The 26,130-nt window shown below is 37.0% G+C and overlaps 2 protein-coding genes across 9 annotated transcripts in view; both read right to left on the reverse strand.

Annotated features, from left to right (window-relative positions):
• Dock3 (dedicator of cytokinesis 3) overlaps window positions 1-26,130 on the reverse strand; it is a 680,226-nt gene that overhangs the window by 641,653 nt on the left and 12,443 nt on the right. The window lies entirely within an intron of this gene.
• Window positions 4,030-4,876, reverse strand: LOC124084318 (large ribosomal subunit protein uL11m-like). The gene has a single exon (XM_046431446.2). The coding sequence runs from the start codon at window positions 4,773-4,775 to the stop codon at window positions 4,197-4,199; it is 579 nt and encodes a 192-aa protein (XP_046287402.1). The 5' UTR covers window positions 4,776-4,876; the 3' UTR covers window positions 4,030-4,196.

Consider the following 26,130-nt stretch of genomic DNA (forward strand, 5'->3'; position numbering starts at 1 on the left):
GCATAATTAAAATTAGAAATTTATCAAAAATAAATAAACTACTCCCCCTCTACATTGTTCTTGTCCGGTCTTTTGGTCACAATGACACAAAGCTGACTAAAGGACCACCAAAGTAGTAGAAGGGAAACTACTATAAAACCCACTTGGAGGTATATTCAACAATCCAACATCCAAGGAAACATCCTTAAGAGAAGGCTATGACCTAAAAAGGCTCTCACACAATAGTGGAAGAGAAACCTAACCAAAATAATAAGCAAATCTAAACAGAGAAATACAAGAAATATAAGAAAAGTGTCATGTTGCCACATGACACTTCCTAAGGTTCATAATTTGCAAGCAACTGACTTCAAAGATATTGATGTGGAGACCCAAGCAGGAGCCTAGGCCAAAGTCAGACACAGGACTGCCCGCAACTACTAGCAGACCCATGCCAAAGCCCAGGCTCAGGCCTCAGACCGCCCCTGCCAACCCACTGGGGAGCCCAGGCCTAGCCCACCTCCATCTTGGGACACTGCAGCTATTGCCATAGCCCTCCCCACGCAGTAACCTCCACCTTGGGACAACAGATAGGGCCTGGAGGCAGCTGCATCTCCAAACAGGCAGAATACAAAAGATTAAAAAGGCATTTTACATAACAGCACTATGAAAATACAACTCTATACAAACAATTGGGTATAACATAGATGAAATAGACAAAGTTCTGCAAACACAAAATCTACCAACACAGAATCATAAAGAAATTTTTAAAAATCTAAACATTATCCATTAAAAAAAAAAAAAGATTGATGGGGCTGGGGATGTGGCTCAAGTGGCAGCGTGCTCACCTATCATATGTCAGGCACTGGGTTCAATTCTCAGCACCACATAAATTTAAAATAAAGATATTGTGTCCAACTAAAAATTTTTTAAAAATAAATATTTTTAAAAAGACCAAAAAAAACATCAAAATCCTCCATAGGGGGAATAGCTCTGGATCTGATGCCTTCAATGGTGAATCCTACCACACATTTCAAAACACCAGATCTTCACAAACTCCCCCCAAAAATGAAGAGCGGGTTTCCTAACTCCTACATCAACACTTCCCTGGCACCAAAGCCAAAGACTTAACAAGAAAATTATAGACCAATATCTATCATGAATATTACTAGCATTTTGTCGAGGATTTCTGCATCAAACATAATTCAGCAACATATAAAATAGATTACACAATATCACCAAGTTGTTCTAGTCAGCTTTTTCACACCTGTGAAGAAAGGACCCAACCAGAACAACTATAGAGGAGGAAAAGTTTATTTGGGGGCTCACAATCTCAGAGGTCTCAATCCATAGACAGCTGGCTCTATTCCTTCCCGTTCAAGGTAGAGGAGTGTGGTGGAAGGAAGCGGCTCACATGGCCATGAGGAAGCAGAGAGAAAGAATAGACTCAGATCATGCCCCCAATGACCCACCTCTTCTAGTCACACTCTACCCATCTTCAGTTACCACTCAATACCGTAAGGGGATTAATGCAATGATTAGGTTAAGGATCTCAAAACCCAATGATTTCACCTCTGAATGTTCTTGCATTACCTCACACATGAGCTTTAGGAGGACACCCCCCATCCACACCATAACACAGCAGAATTTATTCCTGGAATATTCAAGATAAGGTTCAACATATGAAAAATAATCAAAGTTGGGGCTGGAGTTGTGGCTCAGCAGTAGAGCGGTTGCTTAGCACAAGGCCCTGGGTTCGATCCTCAGCACCACATAAAAATAAATAAAGAAAGTTACTGTGTCCATCTACAACTAAAAAAAATAAAAATTTAAAAAATTTTTTAAAATTAATCAAAGTGATACACCACATTAATAAAAGGAAGAAATAGAGCTAGATCATCTCAATGGATAAAAAGTATTTAACAAAATTCAACACCCTTTAATGATAAAAAAAATGCAACAAATCAGGAATAAAAAGAAACTACCTCAATGTAACAAAAATTATATATGAAAACCACAACTAAGCTGAGCATGGTGGCTCACACCTGTGATCCCAATGGTTCTGGAGGCTGAAGCAGAGAATCCCAAGTTCAAAGCCAACTTCAGCAATTTAGCAGGCCCTAAGCAACTCAGATAAACTCTGTCTCTAAATAAAATATAAAAGAGGGGTTGAGGATATGGCTCAGTAGTTAAATTACACTTTAATTTTGAAACTAAAACTATGAAAGTTAGTCAGAAAAGAAGGATGCACATTTTTGCCATTTCTATTCAACATAATACTAAAAATTCTGGTCAGAATAACTAGGCAAGGAAAAAAAGGTATCAAATTGGTAAGGAAAAGTAAAATTAGAAGCTTCCAGGTAGCTGAACTTATGGAGTTCCCTGTAGGGTAATGCACCAAAGAGAACGTGGAGGCTACACACCCCTTCCCCCATACTTTGCTCTATGTGTATCTGCCATTTGGCTGCTCATATGTAACCTCTAATGTCTTTACTGGATGATTTTTCCTCTTCCTAAAAAACAAACTTCAGAATATTAATGGGAGTTTGTGGTAGCAGGTACCTCTGGCTATCACCAATCAGTATCTTTATATATTTCCATTTTATTTATAAATATTTGATATATTTTTAGAGTGGTAAAAAATGTTTGTGTACTAATCATACGATTTTATATAGACAAAGCTAAATTTTAAATTTTAACAAAAAAGCTAAAATAAAAGAATCAAAATAGCAGAACAGAAAAACAAAAATCAGTTGCATATTTATACAATGAGGGAAAAAATCTTTAAAAAATAAAGAAAACACTTCCATTTACAATAATATCAAAAATGTATTATATGAATTTGATATGGAATGAATTTAACAAAAAAGCAAAAAAACGTGTACACTAAAACTTATAAAACACTGCTGAAAGAAATTACAGAATACCTAAATAAATATAAGGATATTCTGTGTTCATTGACAAGAGGACTTACCATCATTAATATTACAATACTGCACAAAGCAACCTACAGATTCAATGCAATCCCTATCAAATCCCAACAATGTTCTTTGAAGAAACAGAAAAATTCATCCTAAAAGAAAGATGAAGTCTCAAGGTACTAAAAACCAAAACAACCTTGAAAAATAAGAACAAAGTTAGAGGACTCAATTTTCCTGCTTTTAATTTATCATTTTATGCCTATTTCTTTTTTATTATTTGTTCTTTTTAGATATACATGACAGTAGAGTGTATTTTGACATACATACGTACATAGAATACAACATTCTAATTAAGATCCCATTCTCGTGGAGTTTTACTGGTCATGTATTCATATATGAACATAGGAAAGTTATATCTGATTCATTCTACTGTCTTTCCTATTCTCATATCCCCTCCCTTCCCTTCATTCCCCTTTATGTAATCCAATGAACATCTGTTCTTCCCTCCAACTCCCTTATTGTGTGTTAGCATCTACATATCAGAGAGAAGATTCACCCTTTAATTTTGGGGGGACTTATTTCACTTAGCATGATAGTCTCCAGTGCCATCCATTTACTGGGAAAATGCCCTAAGTTCATTAGTTCATTCTTCTTTATGGCTAATAGTCCATTTTATATATATATATATATATATATATATTCATTCCATTGTCTTTATCCATTCATCTGTTGTAGGGTACCTAGGCTAGTAGGCTAGTTCCATAGCTTTGCTATTCTGAATTGAGTCACTATAAACACTGATGTGACTATGTAACTGTAGTAGTCCTTTGAGTATATACTGAGAAGTGGGATAAGTGGGTCAAACAGTGGTTCCATTCCAAGTTTTCTGAGGAATCTCCATACTGCTTACAGAGTGGTTGCACCAGTTTGTAGTCCCACCTATTTTTCCCACATCCTTGCCAACATTTATTGTTACTTGTATTCTTGATAATTGCCATTCTGACTGGAGTGAAGTGAAATTTCAGTGTAGTTTTTTTTTTTAAGAGAAGAGAGAGAGAGAATTTTTTAATATTTATTTTTCAGTTTTCAGTGGACACATCTTTGTGTGTGTGTGTGTGTGTGTGTGTGTGTGTGTGCCAACAAAGGATGTTTATTAGGGATTGATCCCTTGATATGGCCAGATATGTAAAAACACACATCATGTGAAGTCAGGAAAACACACATGTTGGTGTGACCTCCCTTCCCTCTGGCTCCCTTTCAGCTGCTTCCTTCAGACTCCTCAAGTGCAGAGGGCAGGGGTCACTTCTTGGCAGCTTCTGCCTGGGCTGCCAAATCTGCCTCTTTCTGAGCAGCCAGAAATTCAGCTCGCTCCTTCTGGAAGGCTGCCAGTTCTTCCACACTGAGGTCCTTCACCACGCGGATGCCCAGGGATCGGGCAGAGCCAATGATGGAGCAGACGACAGAGGACAGTTGTACATCCTGTAGGGCGAAGGCATCATCCTGGGCTTTGACCCGGGCAATCTCATATATGTGCTTCAAAGACACCAAGCCTGCCACCTCTTTCCCAGTCTGCCGGGCCCCCTTCTCAATCCCAGCAGCTGCCTTCAAGAAGTAGGAAACGGTGGGTTGTCCAATCTTGATTTCAAATGTCCTGTCAGGCTTCACAAAAATCTTCGTGGGCAGAGGAATGCCTTCTATAATGTCCTTCGTCCTCTCGTTGAACTCCTTGCAGAACTGGTTGATAGAAACGCCCCGCTGACCCAGGATGGGGCCGAGCGGGGGCCCGGGCATGGCCTGGCCTGCCCGCACGATGGTCCGGATCACGCCGCTGGCCTCGGGCTTCTTGAGGGCCCGAGTGGCGCGGCTCAGCTTCGACATGATGCGGGGCTCTCGGTCTTAGTTCACCTCAGGGTAGCACCAAGAGCGGTGCTATGGGCGCTGCCATCTTGGGCCATCAGTGGACACATCTTTATTTTTATTTTATGTGGTGCTGAGGATCGAACTCAGTGCCCCGCGCATGCCAGGCGAGCGCGTGTATACCGCTTGAGTCACATCTCCAGCCCCTCAGTGTAGTTTTAATTTGAATTTCTGTAATTTCTAGAGATGTTGTTCCATATGTAGTAGAATAAAGTAAACCCCCATCACTCACCCTGCACAAAATTCAAAGTGGATCAAGGACCTAGGCATTAGACTTGTGCCTACTTAAAGAAAATGAAGGCCCAACTTTCCATCGCATTGGCTTAGGAGCCAACTTCTTAAAGCACAAGAGGTAAAAGCAAGAATTAATAAATGGGATGGCATCAAACTAAAAAGCTTCTTCACAGCAAAGGAAACAATCAAGAATGTGATCAGAGAGCCTACAGAACATTAATCTCCAGGATATATGAAGAGCTCAAAAAACATCAAAAAAACAAATAACCAAATCAATAAATGAGCAAAGGAACTGAACTGGCACTTCACAAAAGAAGAAATACAATGGTCAGTTTCCTGATTTTAAAACTTACTAAAAGTTACAGTAAACAAGACAGTAGGAAATTGACATAAAGACAGACATACAAACTAATGAAACAGAATAGCAAGTCCATAAATAAATCCCTTCATATATAATCAAATGATTTTCAATAAGGATGCCAAGAAGACTCAATGGGGAAAGGAAAACAAACTCCATCTTTTAACACATACCCAAAATAATTGAAAACATACATCTACACAAAAATTTGCACATAAATGTTCATAGAAAAATTATTCATAATAGTAAAAAATAGAAACAGTCTTGAACATCCACACCAATGAAAGGATAAACAAAATATGGTAAGTTCATACAACAGAATTTATCATCCATAAAAAGAAATGAAGTACTGACACACGCTAAAACAGATGAAACTTGAAAGCATTATGTTCAGTGAAAGATGCCAAACACAAAAGGCCATATACTTTTTTTCATTCATATGAAACCTAAGAATAGGCAAATCATTAGAGACAATAGGTAAATTAGTGGATGCCAGACATGAGGGAGAAGGAAGTGAACAGTGACTGCTAATGATCATAATATTTCTTTTAATTGGTTCTTCATGAAATTATTTTTTCCATATTTTATTGGTATATTATAGTTATACATAATGGTGGCATTTAGTGTTATGTATTTGTATATATAACAACATATACACAGTGCAACAATATGATTTGCCCAATTTCATTCCCCAATTAAGGTTTCTTAGTGAAAATGTTCTATAATTAGTGGTGATATACACACAACTCTATAGATAAATAAGATATATTTAAAACAAATGAATTATACACTTGAAAGAATAAAATATTCAATATGTGAACCTCAAAAAGGCTGTTATTTTTATAACATAAAAAAGAAAAAATATCATTCAAAATATAAAAAAACATTATGGGAAAACACCTACTGCAGGAACAAAATAAAATTTTTTAAAACTGACTTTTACTTCAAAAAAAAAAATACCACAAACTTCAGCACATAAGACCAAATACAATCAATTATCAGAACAAAGCAGACAAAAACAGGTATCTCCACAGTCACAAAGAATCCACACAGAAGATGTTTAAAAGCATTAGGACAATTTGAAAATTATGATCATAATGACTGGCTATGTAATATGGAATAAATTTTAAAACCCATTAATACAGCCACACATGGTAACACACACCTATAATCCCAGCAGCTAAGAAGGCTGAGGCAGGAGAACTGCAGGTTTGAAGTCAGCCTCAGCAATTTAGGGAGGCCCTAAGCAACTTTGTGAAACCCTGTCTCAAAATAAAAATAAAAAGGAGTGGCAATGTATCTCAGCAGTTAAGTGTCCCTGGGTTCAATCCCCAGTGCCTATATATATATATATATATATAAAGAAATGTCAAACAAACAGAAATAACCTATAAAAGAGCAAATCAGGACCATAAATTACAGGCTAAAAAAATATGTATATGTAACAGAGCAATAAAGACAAGTGGAAATATTTAGAAGTTCTTAAACTGAGTCTAAAAATAAAGTTCATAACAGTCCATCTTGTCTAATAAAATTTCTGTTCTGCATGTGAATTTTCCATAACTTATCAGATTGTCAAGATGCAAATGATACCCAACCATTGCCCTTTAAAAATCACTACTAGATTAAATATAATCGCTACAAATAGCATACCGTAATATTTTTACTTAAAAGGTTAAAAAATAAAATCTAAGATTTGGTTTCTCAAATCCATGCTCCAATTTGGTGAAGAAGTAGACATATTCCCAGTAGAGCTAACAGTTGAAGACACAGACTCTGAAGCCAGAATGCATCACTTCATCACTTACTGGCAGTGTAAATTTGAAAAAGATGCTTAATTTTCCTGTGATTCCTCATCCTTAAAGTGAGGATAATAATAATACATACCTCATAGGATTGTAGTGAGCACTAAAGAACTTATTTATATGAAGAGTTTGCAAATAGTGCAAAAGTATTTGACTCACATAAATACTATCTTTACAAGTATTGTTCTACCTTTTACTTTTATAAAACCACATAGAGACACACATTTATAGATACAGGTAGGAAGAGTCTGAAATAATATATATCAAACCACTAACAGCAATTGCCTTAGCTTGTAGAAGGGAGAAAAAGAGATACACTTAAAGTAATGAATGAGAAGAAACTTTCACAAATATTCCTTTCCTAATTTTGGAAGTTATCAGATTTTTTTTTAATTAAGTACAGTATATTTGCTTATACCCTATACAAGCATACCATATCTATAGAAATATTCCATAATGTCTCTAAAAATTTACTTATTTCACCATAATCCTAATTATATAAAAATATAGAATTCAATACTAACATTTACTTTCCTCTGTGTGAAAAAAAAAAAAAGAAACCACATTTCTAAATCTTATAATGCAAACACTAGCCCTCAGAACAGAATTCTGAGTCTCCACTTTAAAACAAAACTGGCTGCTTGTAAATTAGAGTTCTTGGGTTCTCTTTTGGCATGTCTACATAATACTACTTAAAAACAGAACTAGCATATTACCTAGTTATCCCACTATTGGGTATCCAGTCAAAGGAAATGAAATCAGCATACCAAAAAGATGCCTGCACACCTATGTTTACTGTAGCTATTCATAACAAAGATATGGGAATAAGCCTTGGTGCCCAACATCAGGTGAATGGATAAAAAAAAAATGTGGTATATATACACAGTGGAATATTCTTCAGCCATAAAGAAGAATGAAATCCTGTCATTTGCAGAAAACGAATGGACTTGGAGGACATCATGTTAAGTAAAATACACCAGACACAGAAAACAAATACTGCAGTTATCTCATATTTGGGAGTTTTTTTAAAAAGTGGACCTGAACCAACAGTGATTATTAGAGATTGGAACGGGAGAGTGGGAAAAGGTGATTGGATTTGATCAGTGCATACCATATGCATATAAGGAATTATCACATTGAATCCCATTAATATGTAAATTTATGTGTTAATTTTTAAAATACAACATTAAAATTTTTAAGAAGAAATAGTGTGAGATACAGAAACACAAGTCATATACACTAGCAGTTCTGGTACTGTTTTCTGTTTGTTTCTTTTTTAAATATTTATTTTTTAGTTGTAATTGGACACAATACCTTTATTTTTTTATTTTTATGTGGTGCTGAGGATTGAACCCAGGGCCTCGCACATGCTAGGCAAGCATTCTACCGCTGAGCCACAACCCCTCTGGCACTGTTTTAAAGTGTTAAAAATCATAGTTACAAAGATAATCTGGGGAATTCTTAATAATAAAAAAATAATAAGGCTAGAAGGAAAAAGAATATTAACACTTTGCACTAAATCCTAGTTTCAGAATTTATTTCTATCATTTACCTAGTTGAAATAAAGAGTTTAAAGGAACTAATAAAATGTAATCATCACATCCTCAACTGATAATCTATTTCCAACTTCCAATGTCCAAATACCATGTAGAAAAATATTCTTTTGTGTATTAAAAGTTAATAAGGCACTATTTATTTTTTTATTTTCTTTTTAAGTTGTTGATAGATATTTATTTTGTTTTTATGTGGTACTGAGGATCGAACCCAGTGCCTCACATATGCTAGGCAAGCACTCTACCACTAAGCCACAACCCCAGTCCCAATAAGGCACTATTTATAAACAATAGAGCCAAATACAACATAACATTTTCTTACTGAAATTAAATATAAATTCAGGTTTCAAGTGAGAAAAGATAGATACATCTATTTTACTGAAGAGATAAATAAATGGCTGAGTGATTAGTTCACAATCATAGGTTTTCCATGCTAGGAACTATATTATTCAGTCCTTCTGGTAAATAAATTCTATTATTTAATATTTTTTCTAGTTGTTGATGGACCTTTATTTTATTTATTTATATGTGGTGCTGAGGATCGAACCCAGTGTCTTGCAACTGCTAGGTGAGCAATCTACCACTGAGTCACAACCCCAGCCCCTCCATTATTCTTTTATCATCTATCATCTATCATCAGTTTTTTGAATCTAAAACCACTCTCATGGTCCTCTATTTGCTTTCCTAAAATATCTTTTTCCTTTGACCATAGTATATATCAATGGCTTCTTACTGTCCACAGAATACAGGTCAAATTCCTTACTTTAACATTCAAAACTCTTTATATTCTCAGCCAAATCTGTCTCCCCAATCTTCTCACAGTACCAGAGAACTTGGTCTATTCATGGTCCTACAAATATCTCATATCTCACTGTTTCCTGCTCCCTGGATCTCCTCTAATGCTTCCTCTTCATTCACAAAATCCTATTTACTCATTGAGACTCAGCTCCACTTAACTCTGAGGAATACATTCTGGCTTGTGCCCCCCAGGCTCTGAACTCTCCTATGGCCTACTCCTACTTGTTCTATGTGGTTGACTTATACAAAAGTTTTGTGTGTATAGTGTGTATGTATGTCGTATATACATTTCCCCTCTGCTCTGCATATCTAGAATCCCTAGCCCCCAACTTTTACAAAAATTTTCCCACTCTATGTGTTTTCACCGTGGGGCACTCAGTTGTACCCCTTCAATCACAAGTGGACATGTAAAGTAGATTGGGTCACAGGACTCATTCCCTGAAATTTTCCTAACTGGAAATAGTTCTTTCCTGTTCCATCATGTACTGTAAGGATGTAATCTGAGTGGCAAGGTGTTATAGTTCTCTATAAATCAAAGGAGTAAATTTAAATAAGTTAATGAGTGCACAAAAAAGTCCAAACAGATGCCAAAATGAAGACAGAGGTCCTAATGCTTTAAGGCCCTGATTCCAGTCTATCCTCAATCTATTTTTGGTTACATGAATCACTATAAACCAATAAATTCTTCCTTTCTGCTTAGCTTGAAATGGATTTCTATAAATTATAATGGAAAGAACTCTTATCAATCTCCCCAACTTCATTATAAACACCTCAAGAACAAGAATATTCTTGGTCTCTCAATTAATAGTACATACACATAATAGTCATCCAGTAATGTCCTCTAGTAGTTTTGTCACAGATTTAGTGACATGGAAGAAAAAGCCCTGAACAGAGAATCAGACCTGGATTCAAAACCCAAACAGCCACATTGTGACTCTGAGTAAATCAGTATACTTCACTGACCTTGGTGCTATCATTTGAAGAAAAAAGCTTAAGTTACATCACCATGTTCCCTTATAAATCTAAAATTCCATGAATATTATTGTTAGCTAAAACTTTTTATCTACTGGCATTGTTTCAATTACCATCTTCACAAAGTACAGTTTCCTGAATATAACTTTTACAATCTTTCACATTAAGGTCTTAAAAGTAGATGAACATTTATATTATTGCTTGTTTACCAGTGACAAGCACATAGCAGCTCTTCCATAAATGTTTTCTGAATCAATAAAAAGTCAACAGCAATTTTAACTCTCCAGTTAGACGTACATGTTTATCTACAGTTAGATTTATATATTAAACATGTTGTATGTTTAAGGTTGTGTTTCATCATAAAATTATTTCTCTTCTTTCAACAAAGTGGGTAAATGAACAAGAATTGGAGGGACTTTACTGGAATTTAATATTGTACACTCAAAACAGATCAAGGACTCAGGAGATTGAATATAATAAAACAAGTAACCCTAAATCCCTAGCCCTACAGCCACAGCAGCAGCTGGAGGCACAGGCTAGAACAGTCCCTCCATGAATGCGGTAAATCAATAAGAGAATAAAAGGAACCCTGTTCTCAGGAGCACTGAGGCATGTTAGGGTAAGGAGTTTAGAGATCAGAGTCACTGTCCGATAAACAGTAAGTTGCACTGCACAGTATCCTTGTACGGGAAAGAAGTCACCATATCTCCCTGGCTGCATGCAGAAGACAGCAGAAGGAACCATTTTGTAGCTGTAACACAGGGGCCAGCAGCTGGGGGAGCAGATTTCTGGCAGACCCAAGTCTGGCTCAAAAAACAAGCCAGGCAAACCCACGATGCAGGACACAGAGTATACCTAAGTGACCAGGAAAAAAAATCAAGCATGAAGAAAAGTTTACACAGGGGAATACTGGTCAGAACCTACCTGGCTTCCTCTTCCCCTTCCAATCTGGCTGCTTGCAGGACCCACTGGGAAAGAAGCACCTGACCAGGAATTTGAAAGGGCAGATACAGGAGAGATTGAGGCTGGAGATTGAATCAGAGACCAGGAATTATGGGGTCCACAGACAATAAAGTAGGCTAAGAACAAGCTCCTATACCACACAAGTGGAACCCAAAGGAGATTCCTGGGGTGAAGTCTTCCAGTGTGGACCAGCAATTGCTGGGCCCTAGAGCCTGACTTAAACTCTCTAGAGGAACTGGCATTCAGCGAAGAGACAAGAGCATACCTAAGCATATGCCCTGCCTCCAGGAGTTCCACCTCCAGGATTAACCCTCTCACCCTAGCAACCCCACCTACCCTGAGGGTGGAACAAGCATCAAATTTCAAACAATTCCACCTAACTGCTGAAGGGAAACTGAGAAACTTCTGAACTCCAATGGAAACAATTGTTCAATTTTTCATTGAGATCATTTTTTTTCTTTTTTCTCTCACATTTCTACCAATTTTGAAACCAATTATTATTTTTTTATCCATCAGTTCACTGAGGACTAAAATGTCTGAACAGTATATTTCAGTTTTTTTGAGAATTTTAATATTTATTATTTTTTTTTTTAGTTTTTGGCAGACACAACATCTTTGTTTGTATGTGGTGCTGAGGATCAAACACCGGGCTGCACGCATGCCAGGCAAGCGCGCTATCACTTGAGCCACATCCCCAGCCCCAGTATATTTCAGTTTTATTTTGTATTTTTATTTTTACTTTTTTCTATTTTTACTTTTTTAATTTTTATATATTTTTTTCTCTCACTTATCTATTGCCTTTCTTTTTTTCTCTTTTTCTGCTAATAGCCAACCTCTATTATTCCCTCTTTTACTCATCTCATAATTTTTTACTTCTATCTTCTCTCCTCCTTCCTCATAAACATCACATCCCACACCACTTCTGTTCTCTACTTGTCCACCATTTAAATTTTTAAACTCTTTTTGCAAATTTACTGTTTTTATTGTAGGCAGTAACTGAACAAATCATTTCTGGGTTTTGTGAAAAAAAAAACTGTAAACATCAAAATTGGAGATACTTGGTTTAAGGCTACAGAGTGTTCACATTGGTTGCTGTTAATATTTGTCTCCCCATTAAAGGCAAGGTACTGGAAATCTTCAGGAACAGTATAAGTCGACAGGGTAGAAACTACACTGCCTCAGATACACACTGCTAGATGGGTAGACACACAAACACCATGAAAAAATAAGGGAACAAAGCACCCCAAACAAACCAAGATACCCCAATAATAGAATCCATTGACACCACAGTGGAAGAAATGTTAGAGAGGAGTTTAGAATGTACATAGGTAAACTGATCCTCAAGGTAAATGGGAATTAAGGAATTAAATCAGAGATAAAATTCAGGAGTGAAAGATCACTTCAATAAAGAGAGATTCTGAAAAGAGACCAAGCAGAAATATTTGAAATGAAGAAATCAATAAACCAAATTAAAAATACAATGCATCACCAACAGACTAGACCACATGGAAGACAGAACTTTAGGCAATGAAGACAAAATGTATAATATTGATAATAAAGTTGACTATGGAAAGAAGATGTTAAGAGAATATGAACAGAAGTTTTAAGAAATATGGGATAACAAAAAAAGACCAAATTTAAGATTTATCAGGATAGATAAATGTACAAAGTTACCAAAAACAAAAGGAATGTACCATCTTTTCAATGAGATAATATGAGAAAAATTCCCAAAACGTAGGAATGAAATAGAAAATCAAATACAGAAGTCTTACAAGACTCTAAACATACAAAATTATAGCAGACCCACACCAACATACATTATTCTGAAAACATCTAACATCCAGAATAAGGATAGAATTTTAAAGACTGCCAGAGAAAAGTGTCAGATTACATTTAGGGGGAAAACAATTTGGATCTCAGTTGATTTCTCAACCCAGATACTCAGAGTTAAGAGGTCATGGAATAATATATATCAAGCTCTGAAAAAAAAATGGATGCTATCCAAGAATTCTATATCCAGTGGGGTGTGGCGGCACACACCCGTAATCCCAGTGGCTCTGGAGGCTGAGGCAGGAGAATCATAAGTTTCAAAGCCAGCCTCAGCAAAAGCAAAACACTAAACAATTCAGTGAGACCCCGTCTCTAAACAACACAAAACAGGGCTGGGGATGTGGTTCAGTGATCAAGTGCCCCCAAGTTCAATCCCCAATACAAAAAAAAAAAAATTCTATACCCAGCAAAATTAAGCTTCAGGTATAAAGAAATAAAAACCTTCCATGATAAACAAAAATTAAAAGAATTCACAACAAGAATGCCTGCACTATAGAACATTCTCAGCAAAGTATGCCATGAAGATAAAAATGAGAAAAAAAAAGTGAAAACCAGCAAAGGGAGAAACTACATTAAAGAAATAGTCAATCAAAGGAGAAACTTATATAAATTAAAAACAAGAAATAAATCAAAATGATTGGGAATACAAATCATATCTCAATAATAACCTTGAATGTAAATGGCCTAAACTTATCAATCAGAAGACATATACTGGCCAGCAGCTCAGGAGGCTAAAATAGGAGGATCGTGAGTTCAAATCCAGCCTCAGGAGTGGTGAGGCACTAAGCAACTCGGTGAGACCGTGTCTCTAAATAAAATACAAAATAGGGCTGGAGATGTGGCTCAGTGGTTAAGTGCCCCTGAGTTCAATCCCTAGTACCCCCAAAAAAAATAAAAGACATAGACTGGATGATTGGATTAAAAAAAAAACAAGACCCAACAATATGCTGTCTCTAAGAGACTCACTTCATAGGCAAAGACATCCACAGTCTGAAGGTAAAAGGATGGAGATAAACATAGCACTCACATGGGTCATGTAAACAAGTGGGGGTTTCTATCCTCCTATCAGATAAAAGTTGTTTCAGGCCAAAGTTAATCAGAAGAGACAAAGAAGGACATTTCATACTACTTAAAGGAGGGATTATAGGCTAGGATTACAGGCATGTACCACAACACCCAGCTAGGTACAGAATTCTTTGTTGGAATCCATTTTTTTTCAAAGCTTGATATATATTATTCCACAACCTCCATACATCATCAAGACATAACAATCATAAACATGTATGCTCCAAACAATGGAGCATCTATGTACATCACATAAACCCTTCTCAATTTCAAGAATCAAATAGACTACAACACAATAATACTGGGTGACTTTAACACACCTGTCTCATCACCAAATAGATCCTCCAAACAAAAACTAAACAAAGAAACTATGGAACTAAATAACAAAATCAAAAGTTTAGACTCAATAGACATATTTCAATCAAAATAAGCAAATACACTTTCTTCTCAGCAGCACAAACACCCTTTCTTCTCTAAAGCAGACCATATGTTATGCCAAAAAGAAACTATTAGCAAACACACAAAAAAATAGATTAATACCTTGCATTTTCTCTTCTCATAATGGAATGAAATTAATTAGAAATAAACAATAAAATAGAAGCTACTCTAACATCTGGAGACTAAATAATACGCTACTGAATGACCAATGTGTTCCAGAAATCAGGATGAAATTAAAAAATACTTAGAAGTAATTGACAACAGTGACACAACATATCAAAATCTCTGGGACACTATAAAGGCAGTTCTAACAGAAAAGTTCAGTGCATTGAGCACTCTCATTAAAAGAACATAAAACAGCCAAATAAATAACCTAATATTACATCTCAAAGCCCTAGAAAAAGAACAACAAATCACACCAAAAACAGTAGAAGACAGGAAATAATTAAAATCAGAGCTGAAACCAATGAAATTGAAACAAAAGAAATTATTCAAAAAATTGACAAAACAAAAAGTAGGTTCTTTGAAAAAATAAATAAAAATGATAAACCATTAGCCATGCTAATAAAGAGAGAAAAACAAAAAGTTGGTTCTTTGAAAAAATTAATAAAAAGGATAAACCATTAGCCATGCTAACAAAGATAAAGAAAACTCAAATTACTAAAATTCATCATGAAAAAGGAAATATCACAACAGACACTACTGAAATGAAGACAACAGCCTCAAAGAAAATAAAATATTTGGCAATCAATCTAAGAAAAGAGGTGAATGGTCTCCACAATGAAAACTACAGAACATTAGAGAAAAAAACTGAAAAAGACCTTAGAAGATGGAAAGATCTCCCATGCTCTTGGATACACAGAATTAACATTGTCAAAATGCTAAACTACCAAAAGCATATATAGATTTAATGCAATTCTATTAAAATCCCAATGACATTCTTCATAGAATTAGAAAAAGCAGTCAGGAAATTCATTTGGAAAAATATGAGACCCTGAATAGCCAAAGCAATCCTTAGCAACACAAGTGAACAGGAGTCAACACAATACCAGAACTTAGAGTATACTACAGAGCTAGAGTAACAAAAATGTCATGCAACTGGCACCAAAACAGGCATGTTAGCCCAATGGTACAGAAATAAAAGACAGAGACAAACCCACATAAATACAGTTATATCATACTAGACAAAGGCACCATAAACATACATTGGAGAAAAGACAGCCTCTTCAACAAATGGTGCTGGGAAAATGGTAATTCATATGTAGCAAAATGAAATCAAAGCCCTCTCACCCTGCATAAAACCCAAAGTGGATCAAGAACATAGGCATTAGAACAGAGACCCTGCACCTATCTGAAAAAAAATTAGACCCAAATCTACATGATGTCTTCCTTAATAAGACTCCTAAAGTGCAAGAAGTAAAATCAAGAATCAATAAATGGGATGTCTTCACAGCAAAGGAAACAATCAAGTACATGAAGAGTGAGCTTATAGAATTGGAAAAAAATCTTTGCCACCTGCACCTCAGATAGAGTATTAATCTCCAGGATATATAAAGAACTCAAAAAACTTAATACTCACCAAAAAAAAAAAAAAAACACAAATAACCCAATCAATAAATTGGCTAAGGAATTGAACAGACACTTCACAGAAGAAATACAAATGGTCAACAAATATAGAAAAAATGTTCAACATCTCTGGCAATTAGAGAAATGCAAGTTAAAACTATTCTGAGATTTCATCTCATTGCAGTCAGAATGGCAATTATCAAGAATATAAGCAACAATAAATGTTGTTGAAGATGTGGGGGGGAAGGTACACTCATACACTGCTGGTGGAACTGCAAATTGGTGCAACCACTCTGTAAGCAGTATGGAGATTCCTCAGAAAACTTTGAATGGAACCACCACCATGTGACCCACATCCCACTCCTAAGTTTATACCCAAGGAACTTAAAATCTGTCCTCTGTCTAATCCAAAGTACCTCTGTTCTTCCCTATCTCCCTCCATCATTGTGAATTAGCGTCCACATATCAGAAAAAATATTTGGCCTTCGGTTCTTTGGGATTGGCTTATATACTGGCAATTATCAAGAAACAAGCAACAATAAATGTTGGTGAGGATGTGGGGAAAAAGGTATACTAGCATACTACAGTGATATAGCCACATCAATGTAGCAGCTCAATTCACAATAGCTAAACTATGGAACCAACCTAGGTACCCTTCAACAGATGAATGAATAAAGAAAATGTGGTATATACACACGATGGAATATTACTTAGCCATAAAGAATGAAATTATAGCATCTGCCAGTAAATAAGCCAATCCCAAAGAACCAAAGGCCAAATATTTTTCTGATATGTAGACACTAATTCACAATGCGGGGAGAGGGGAGGGAAGAACAGAGGTACTTTGGATTACACAGAGGATAGTGAAGGGAGGGGAGGGGTATGGGGTGGAAAGGGTAGTAAAATGAATTGAACATTACGACCCTATGTGTATGATTACATGACTGGTAATGATTATACATGACATCATGTACAATTAGAAAAATGAGAAGTTATACTCCATTTATGTATGATGTATCAAAATGCATTCTTCTGTCATGTATAACTATTTAGAACAAATTTTAAAAAAAGAAAATGCAGTGTACATATACAACAGAATATTAGCCATAAAGAACAAAATTATGGTATTTGCCAGTAAATGGACAGAACTAGAGACTATCGTGCTAATTGAAATAAGCCAATGTCAAAAATCTAAAGGTTGAGTGTTTTCTCTGATATGCAGATGCTAATTCAATACAGGATGGGGATTTAGGGAAGAATAGAAGTACCTATTGTGGGAAACAGTGACAAAAGAATGAGAGAACAGTGACTGAGATCGGGAAACTCTAATGACCTCATGGCTGTGGCAAGCCTGGCGCCTGGGAATATTTCTCTGCAAGGGCATAGGATGCCTAGCTGCTATGGTAATGCCCTATATGAGGAGGCTCTGCAAAACAGTCTTCTCAGCTTCTATCCTGATCTCAGGCACATGGCTCCAGGGGATAGAGGAATTCTCATGCTAGACAACCACAATGTTTCATCAGCTTTCCTACTCCTGAGCCTTCCTGCTTAACAGTAACTTTAAACAATGGACCTCCTTAAGAGCTACACAAAGCTCCAAATATTGCACTTTACAACTGTGGATTGCAACTGCCAAAAAGCTGCATAAATGTTTCTAGTTTCTGTAACTTTCTGAATACAAAGAATAATACTTACATGCTGAGAGCCAAGGCGGAGTCTGTATGGCCCCTGGCATTTTGCCAACAGTATTGACTGACAGGTGAGGCATTACTATCCGCCTCTACCGCAACTTTTGAGTTCTCGCACTATTTTGGAGTTCTCATGGGGATTTCCGGGGATTCCCCGAGAGTTCCCATTGGTTGGGGAAGTGCAGGAGGAGGGATTTCCGATAGAGATTTTTCGGGCTGGGGGTTCCTGGACAAGCCTCGTGGCATTCGGGAGGATTCCCCGGGAGCTGTGTGAAGTGTTTTCCTGCAGTTTAAAAATAAAGTTTGTTCCTGCTTCAGTGGCTCGTGATTTGTGCCCAGCCAGACTGCGGCATTTGGCGGCCCCTGCGGGGAACGTCTGAAGCTTCGGGGTAAGTGAAATTGCTTGCCCCTAAGGGAAGGCGAGAGAATGGGTGACCATTTTAAAAAACAATGTGTTCTTGTTTTGATTTGTTTTGTGTTTGTTTCAAGCTGCCTATCCCTAGAATTTTCTCAGGCAGATTGGGAAAAATGGTTGGCTCAAGGTTTGAAGTTGTTCGCCCCTGAGGAAGAGATAGAAATAGACCACAAATGCACATGTCAAGAAAATAGGAAAATTGATACAACGATTTTTTGTTCCGTTTTTGTTTCATTCTGTTTCTGTTTTGTTTTGTGTTATTTTATTGGGTTGTGTTATCTTTATAACAGATTAGAAATTAGTAAAAAACAAACTGAAAGAGTGTTAAGTAAATTGTTAGAGGTTCAGACCATGGAGAAAGACATTTTAGATCAAGCAAAAGAGAAGGTCTCTCAAGCTAGTCAGACAGAGGAAGAAAATTTAAAGGAAGAAAGCTTAGAGGAGAAACAGCTATTAGGGAAAAAGCTACAACAGGAGGCTGCTACTAACACCGTTCTATCACCAGAGGGTGTAATTCAACCAACAGCTCCCCCTATGGAGATAGCTGAGTGGCCCTCAAACCCCGTAGTTGATAGATGGGATCCTGAGACAGGACCTCAAAGATTAGCATGCCCTGTACTTGAGCAGGCAGGAGGGCAGCGAATTCACCGTGCTTTAAATTTCAAAACAGTGAAGCAGTTAAAGGAGGCTGTAACAACCTATGGTCCTCAAGCACCGTTCACTGTAAGCATGGTCGAATCCATTACCAACTTGGACATGACACCAGCAGATTGGGCTAGTATGTGTAAATCTGTGCTAAATGGAGGACAATATTTGTTATGGAAGGTTGCCAATGAGGAATTTTGCAGGGAGACGGCTAGACGAAATGCAGCAGCTGGTTACCCTCAAAGAAATCTAGATATGTTGTTAGGAAAAGGACCTTATGAGGGTCAACGGCAACAAATTGAATATGATCCTGGCGTATACGCACAAATTGCTGTAGATGCGGTTAGGGCATGGAAAACTTTACAGGGGCATGGAGGTTTACAAGGTCAATTATCTAAGGTAATACAAGGAACTAATGAACCTTACGCTGAATTTGTAGATAGGCTTATTCAAGCAGCTTCCAGAATTTTGGGGGATACAGAACAGGCAATGCCATTTATAAAACAACTGGCTTATGACCAAGCAAATCGTTGTTGCAGAGAGGTCATTAGACCATGGAGACATGAAGATTTAAACACATATATTAAATTATGTAGAGACATTAATGAACAAGGGCAAGTCTTAGCAGCAGTACAACAGGCTTTAGATGCCAGGCGCAAAACATGCTATAATTGTGATCAAACAGGACATTTTAAAAGGAGTTGCCCCATAGGAGGAGGGTTTAACAAAGCTAGATATCAAACGAATAGAATACCGGGTATTTGCCCACGATGCTGTAGAGGGAAACATTGGGCTAATGAATGCCGTTCTCAAACCACCATAGAGGGTATTCCGTTATCAAAAAACAGACAAGGACCAAGTGTTTACCCACGATATCGTGGAGAAAGGCATCAGGCTCCATTGCCAAAAAACGGACAGGGGGGCCCAATGCTCCAGGGCCCATGACCACAAATGTACGGGGCACTGGAGGAACCCAGAAACACCATGGAGGAACCCAGCAACACCATCAGGGTAGTGCCCAGGACACATTATCCATCAGATCTCTCATCAGACGAACCAGAGGGAGCGCAGGGTTGGACATCTGCGCCTCCGCCAGAGCAGTACTAACTCCAGAGATGGGAGTTCAAATCATTCCCACAGGAGTAAAAGGACCTCTTCCCCAAGGAACAGTAGGCTTATTGTTAGGACGCAGTTCTTCTACGCTAAAAGGACTTATGATAAGTCCCGGGGTAATTGATCCCGATTATGAAGGTGAAATAAAAATTATAGCTAGTTCTCCAAAGGGTATATCAGTAATTCCACCAGGAGATAGAATAGCACAGTTATTAATAATACCCAGCCTACATGATAAATTTTCCAGCCGTACTATAGAAAGAGGTTCCAGGGGATTAGGATCCACAGGTGTAGATTGGGCTATGCTGTCTTTAAATTTAGATTCTCGCCCCATGCTAAAACTAAATATTCAAGGACATGAATTTAATGGGCTACTAGATACAGGTGCAGACCTTAGCATCATATCTCGTCAAGAATGGCCAAAACATTGGCCGTTACAACAAGCCAATCAAACACTTCGAGGCCTAGGAGTGGCAACTAATCCCCATAGAAGTGCAATGGTATTAGATTGGAAGGATCCTGAAGGATGTGAAGGAACTATACTGCCATATGTATTGGATCATCTTCCTATAAATTTATGGGGACGAGATGTTCTAGATCAATTAGGTTTGACATTAACAAATAACATCAATCCAAATGCACCCACTATTAGGGATAGACAAGGTTTCAGGAAAGAAAAAAGATTAGGAGAACAAGGCATAGCAGCACCAATTCAAATAGATCAGGGAATAAATAGACATGGACTGGGTTTTCAGAAGGGGTCACTGAGGCAATAAAAATTACTTGGAAATCAGATAGACCAGTATGGGTTCCTCAGTGGCCCCTGACTAAAGAAAAGATACAAGCAGCCCATGACCTGGTCAAACAACAATTAGCGGAAGGACATATACAACCTTCCGTATCTCCTTACAATACTCCCATTTTTGTCATTAAAAAGAAATCTGGTAAATGGAGATTATTGCAAGATTTAAGAGCCATTAATAATGAGATGGTTATTATGGGACCTGCTCAATCGGGGATTCCTCAATTGTCTGCTTTGCCAAAAACCTGGTACGTTTTAGCTATAGATATTAAAGATTGTTTTTTTTCAATTCCAATTCATCCTGAGGATAGTCCACATTTTGCATTTACTATCCCTGCACTGAATCATGAAGGTCCTGATCAGAGATATGAATGGAAAGTACTCCCTCAAGGGATGGCTAACAGCCCAACTATGTGTCAAATTTATGTTAACAAAGCAATCCAGCCACTTAGAAATCAAAATCCTAAACTACAAATATTTCACTATATGGATGATGTACTGTTAGCACACAAAGATAAAAACACATTGCTAGAATGTTATGCCACACTTACAAATTTATTAAAAAATTATAATCTAGAGATAGCAATAGATAAAGTACAATTAAATTTTCCAATTAATTATTTAGGAGTTCTATTATCCTCAACCATGGTCCGTCCACCAAAAATTCAAATACGAGTAGATCAACTCAAATCACTTAACGACTTTCAAAAGTTATTAGGAGACATAAATTGGATAAGGCCTTATCTAGGCATACCAACAGGAGAGTTGGGACCTTTATTTGATATCCTAAAAGGTCCATCAGATCCAAATTCACCCCGCATGTTAACGCCTGAAGCAAGAAAGGCATTAAAAATTATTGAAACATATATGGAAAATATGCATTTGGATAGAATTGATATAACTTTGCCTTTATTATTCATTGTAATACCAACAAAAAATATTCCTACAGGAGTATTTTGGCAAGAAGGTCCATTATTGTGGATACATTTATCTTATTCTCCTAACACTATTCTGACTAGGTATCCTGAGGCTGTAGGACAATTAATACTCAAAGGAATAAAAGCAGCAAAGGGAGTGTTTGGAATTTTGCCCAATAAAATTATTACTCCATATACTATGGATCAAATTGATGAGTTAGCTAATGAGTTAAATACTTGGGCAATAATCATGTGTAAATCTAATGTTTCATTTGATAATCACTTACCATCTAATCCTTTGTTGTCTTTTTGGTCTTCGCATCCTGTAGTTTTTCCAAAAATGACAAGAAAAACCCCTATCATGAATGCTCCAAATGTATTCACTGATGGGTCAAATAATGGTACAGCAGCAGTAGTTACCCCTGATCAAACTTTTACATTTTTAGTACCCAAACAATCAGCTCAAAAGGTAGAGCTTAATGCAGTTTTACAAGCTTTTGTGATGTTTAAAGATTCTGTATTTAATTTATTCTCTGATAGTCAGTATGTAGTTAATGCTATAGTATCTCTTGAAGATGCTGGTAGGATTTCCCCTTCCTCTACTGTTTTCTCTTTGTTTTCTGCTATACAAAGTCTAATCTGGGACAGAAAAGATCCATTCTTTATAGGACATATCAGAGCACATACAGGATTGCCTGGAGCCCTTAGTTTGGGCAACGATTTAGCAGATAAAACTACACATGACATACATATTTTCTCTACACTAGAAGAAGCTACACATTTTCATAAAAGGTTCCATGTCAATGCTAATACTTTACAAAAGCGTTTTAAAATAACTAAGGAACAAGCTAGACAAATAATAAAACAATGTCAAAATTGTGTGACCTTTTTACCACAAGTTAATCTTGGAGTCAATCCTAGAGGACTGATACCTAACCATATTTGGCAGATGGACGTCACACACTTGCCACAATTTGGAAAATTAAAATATTTGCATGTTACAGTTGATACTTCTTCCGGATTTTTGATGGGCTCCCTTCATTCCGGAGAAAAAACTAAAGATGTTATAGCTCATTGCTTACAAAATTTTGCCACTGTGGGCGTTCCAAAACAGTTAAAAACAGATAATGGTCCTGTTTATACTTCTACCTCTTTTAAACAATTTTGCTCATCATTTGGCATTACTCATATAACAGGAATTCCATACAATCCACAGGGACAAGGCATAGTTGAAAGAGCTCATCAAACTATTAAAATGTACTTACTAAAGCAAAAAGAGGGAATTGGAAAGGGGTATATGTCACCCAAAGATAAACTTAAAATAACCCTTTTTACTCTAAACTTTTTAAATTTGGATTCCTCAGGGCTTAGTGCTGCGGAAAGGCATATGTGTCCAAAAAATGTACATAAGCCTAAGGTACTTTGGAAGGATATTCTAACAGGACAATGGAAAGGTCCTGACCCAGTGATTGTCCGGAGTCGGGGTTCTGTTTGTGTTTTTCCACAGGGAGAACAGCAGCCGATTTGGATTCCAGAGAGATTAACTAAAACAATTTCTACAGGCCAAAAGGAAGATGATTTGACTCAAATCCATAACAGCTGATATCCAGAACTCCAGTTTGGCTATTCTTACATCTGCGGAAATGACTAACCAGGATGCTTTTTTCAATATTTATTTTATTATTTGCCTTTTCCCACATCATAAAGTTCTATTTTATTTTTGAGCTCATACAGACCTAGGTTAATGTTTTTCTGATCAGTTTTATTTTTTGACTGTGGAGTTTTTAAGCATTGCAATGGAGATTTCACCTACGTAAAGCTACAAGGCCTTTACTATTGTCTTATGTGTTGTATGTTATGTGTGCACACTTCTGTTTTGTGTTGTATGTCTGTATGTGCGTATGTCCATATATCATATATGAGGAGCGCTCATGAATAAATGGATCCGAATTTTTTTATTCACGTGATTTTAATGGTTTAATTTAGATTGGGTAAACAGCTGTTGAAAATTGTTTTAATATGTGAACCAATAAGGAGGTTAACAGATCTGTTTGTTTACTTTCACCTTTCCTTCTCATTATATTTAATAATTCTGTTCAGGATAATGTAAATTGTTCAAAAAATTGTTCTCTTAGTGCCTGTTGGAATGTTACATAATTTTTTTCTTAGCATCATTGCCAGAATTCCTATCTTCATCCCAGTGCCGGTGAAGACAAAGATAAAACCAAACTACAGCTTCTTCGATAGTTATCACAACAAACTGTAAAAACTGATGCATCAATGAATAATAACTCAACAAGTAATGCTCAATTAAGGTGTCGATTTACTTTGGGAGGAAATGGACATATTGACAGATTCCTCTGCTTTGAATTGCTTGCAGACCTTGCCTGGACTATGTATCACTTGTATGCATTGTGAACTATCTGTTGGTGCAGCGAATTGTGGTAGTGCTGGAGTATTTTTGCTGATGATGTCACCGGTGGTACAATTTTTCAAAGGAGCCCTCAACTGGCTTAGTGTCATGGCATTTTGCATCCTCCTCCCTTCTACTAGTGATGGTCTAAAATTGGGGGCCAACAGAGGTGAGGCAAAGAACCTCACCCCCCCCCCACTGGTGCAAAGGCCTATCCACAAGTATGGCTGTATGCTGGACCGGTAGTCAGTGACGGGTATGATCCAATTGCAGTGGTACCAACCTAAGACAGGAGGCTGATGCCTAGAGGTCAGTTCATCCGATGACGGGTAAGGACCATATGTTGAATTGGACTGCCTAACAGGCACGGTCCCTAAGCCACATTGCTTGTTGTTTAATTAAACAAAAAGGGGGAGATGCTGAGAGCCACGGCCGAGTCTGTATGGCCCCTGGCATTTTGCCAACAGTATTGACTGACAGGCGAGGCATTACTATCCGCCTCTGCCGCAACTTTTGAGTTCTCGCACTATTTTGGAGTTCTTGTGGGGATTTCCGGGGATTCCCCGAGAGTTCCCATTGGTTGGGGAAGTGCAGGAGGAGGGATTTCCGATAGAGATTTTTCCGGCTGGGGGTTCCTGGACAAGCCTCGTGGCGTTTGGGAGGATTCCCCGGGAGCTGTGTGAAGTGTTTTCCTGCAATTTAAAAATAAAGTTTGTTCCTGCTTCAGTGGCTCGTGATTTGTGCCCAGCCAGACTGCGGCACTTACATATTATATATATATATATGTAAGTATATATAATATATTTACATATATATAATAATATATATAAATAAGTACATATATAAATGTATAAATAGGTACCCTTCAACAGATGAATGAATAAAGAAAATGTGGCATAACTCTTTAGCTCTACTTCTCCATCAGAGAACAGCACTCCACCTGATCCCAGCTATTATCTTCACAATCTGAATGTGTGAGTCTTTATTTTCTAATCCCTCACTGCCCTCATTGGAACCACAAGTTTGGCCACACTGGTCACAGCAACTTTGGATTAAACAAAGGGAATGAAGAGAAGGGAAGGGGAATGGGAATAGGAAAGACAGTAGAATGAATCAAACATTACTATCCTATGTGCATATATGACAACACAACAATGTAATTCTATACCATGTACAACCAGAAGAATGAGAAGTTACACTCTATATATGTATATTATGTCAAAATACATTCTACTATTATGTATAACTAATTAGAGCAAATTTTTAAAAAGAAATAAAAGAAAAATGGATAAGAAGTTAAGCATAGAATTACTATATGATTCATCAATTCTAATCCTAAATACATATACCCAAGAGAAATGAAAATTGGGACTCATACCTGCATGCCAATATTCATAGCAGTTTTACTCACAATAGATAGAAGATGGAAACAACCCAAGTATAAACAGATAAACAGAAAACCAAATGTGATATATACACACATACCAGAATATTAGTGAACTTTAAAAAAGTTCCTCACTACAATGTAGATGAACCTTAAAAAACTTAGGCTAATTAAAATAACCAGTGACAAATATCATGATTCTACTTATACAAGGTACCCAGAATAGTCAAACTTAAAGAGAGAGAAAGTAGCCAAGTGTGATGGTGCACACCTGTAATCTCAGCAGCTTGGAGGCTGAGGCAGGAGGATCACAGGTTCAAAACCAGCTTGGCAATTTAGTGCAACTCTAAGCAACTT

This window comes from Marmota monax, unplaced genomic scaffold, assembly GCF_021218885.2.
Source record: "Marmota monax isolate L192 unplaced genomic scaffold, Marmota_monax_Labrador192_F-V1.1 WCK01_AAM20220418_F8-fsc00022, whole genome shotgun sequence".
Classification (NCBI taxonomy): Eukaryota; Metazoa; Chordata; class Mammalia; order Rodentia; family Sciuridae; genus Marmota; species Marmota monax.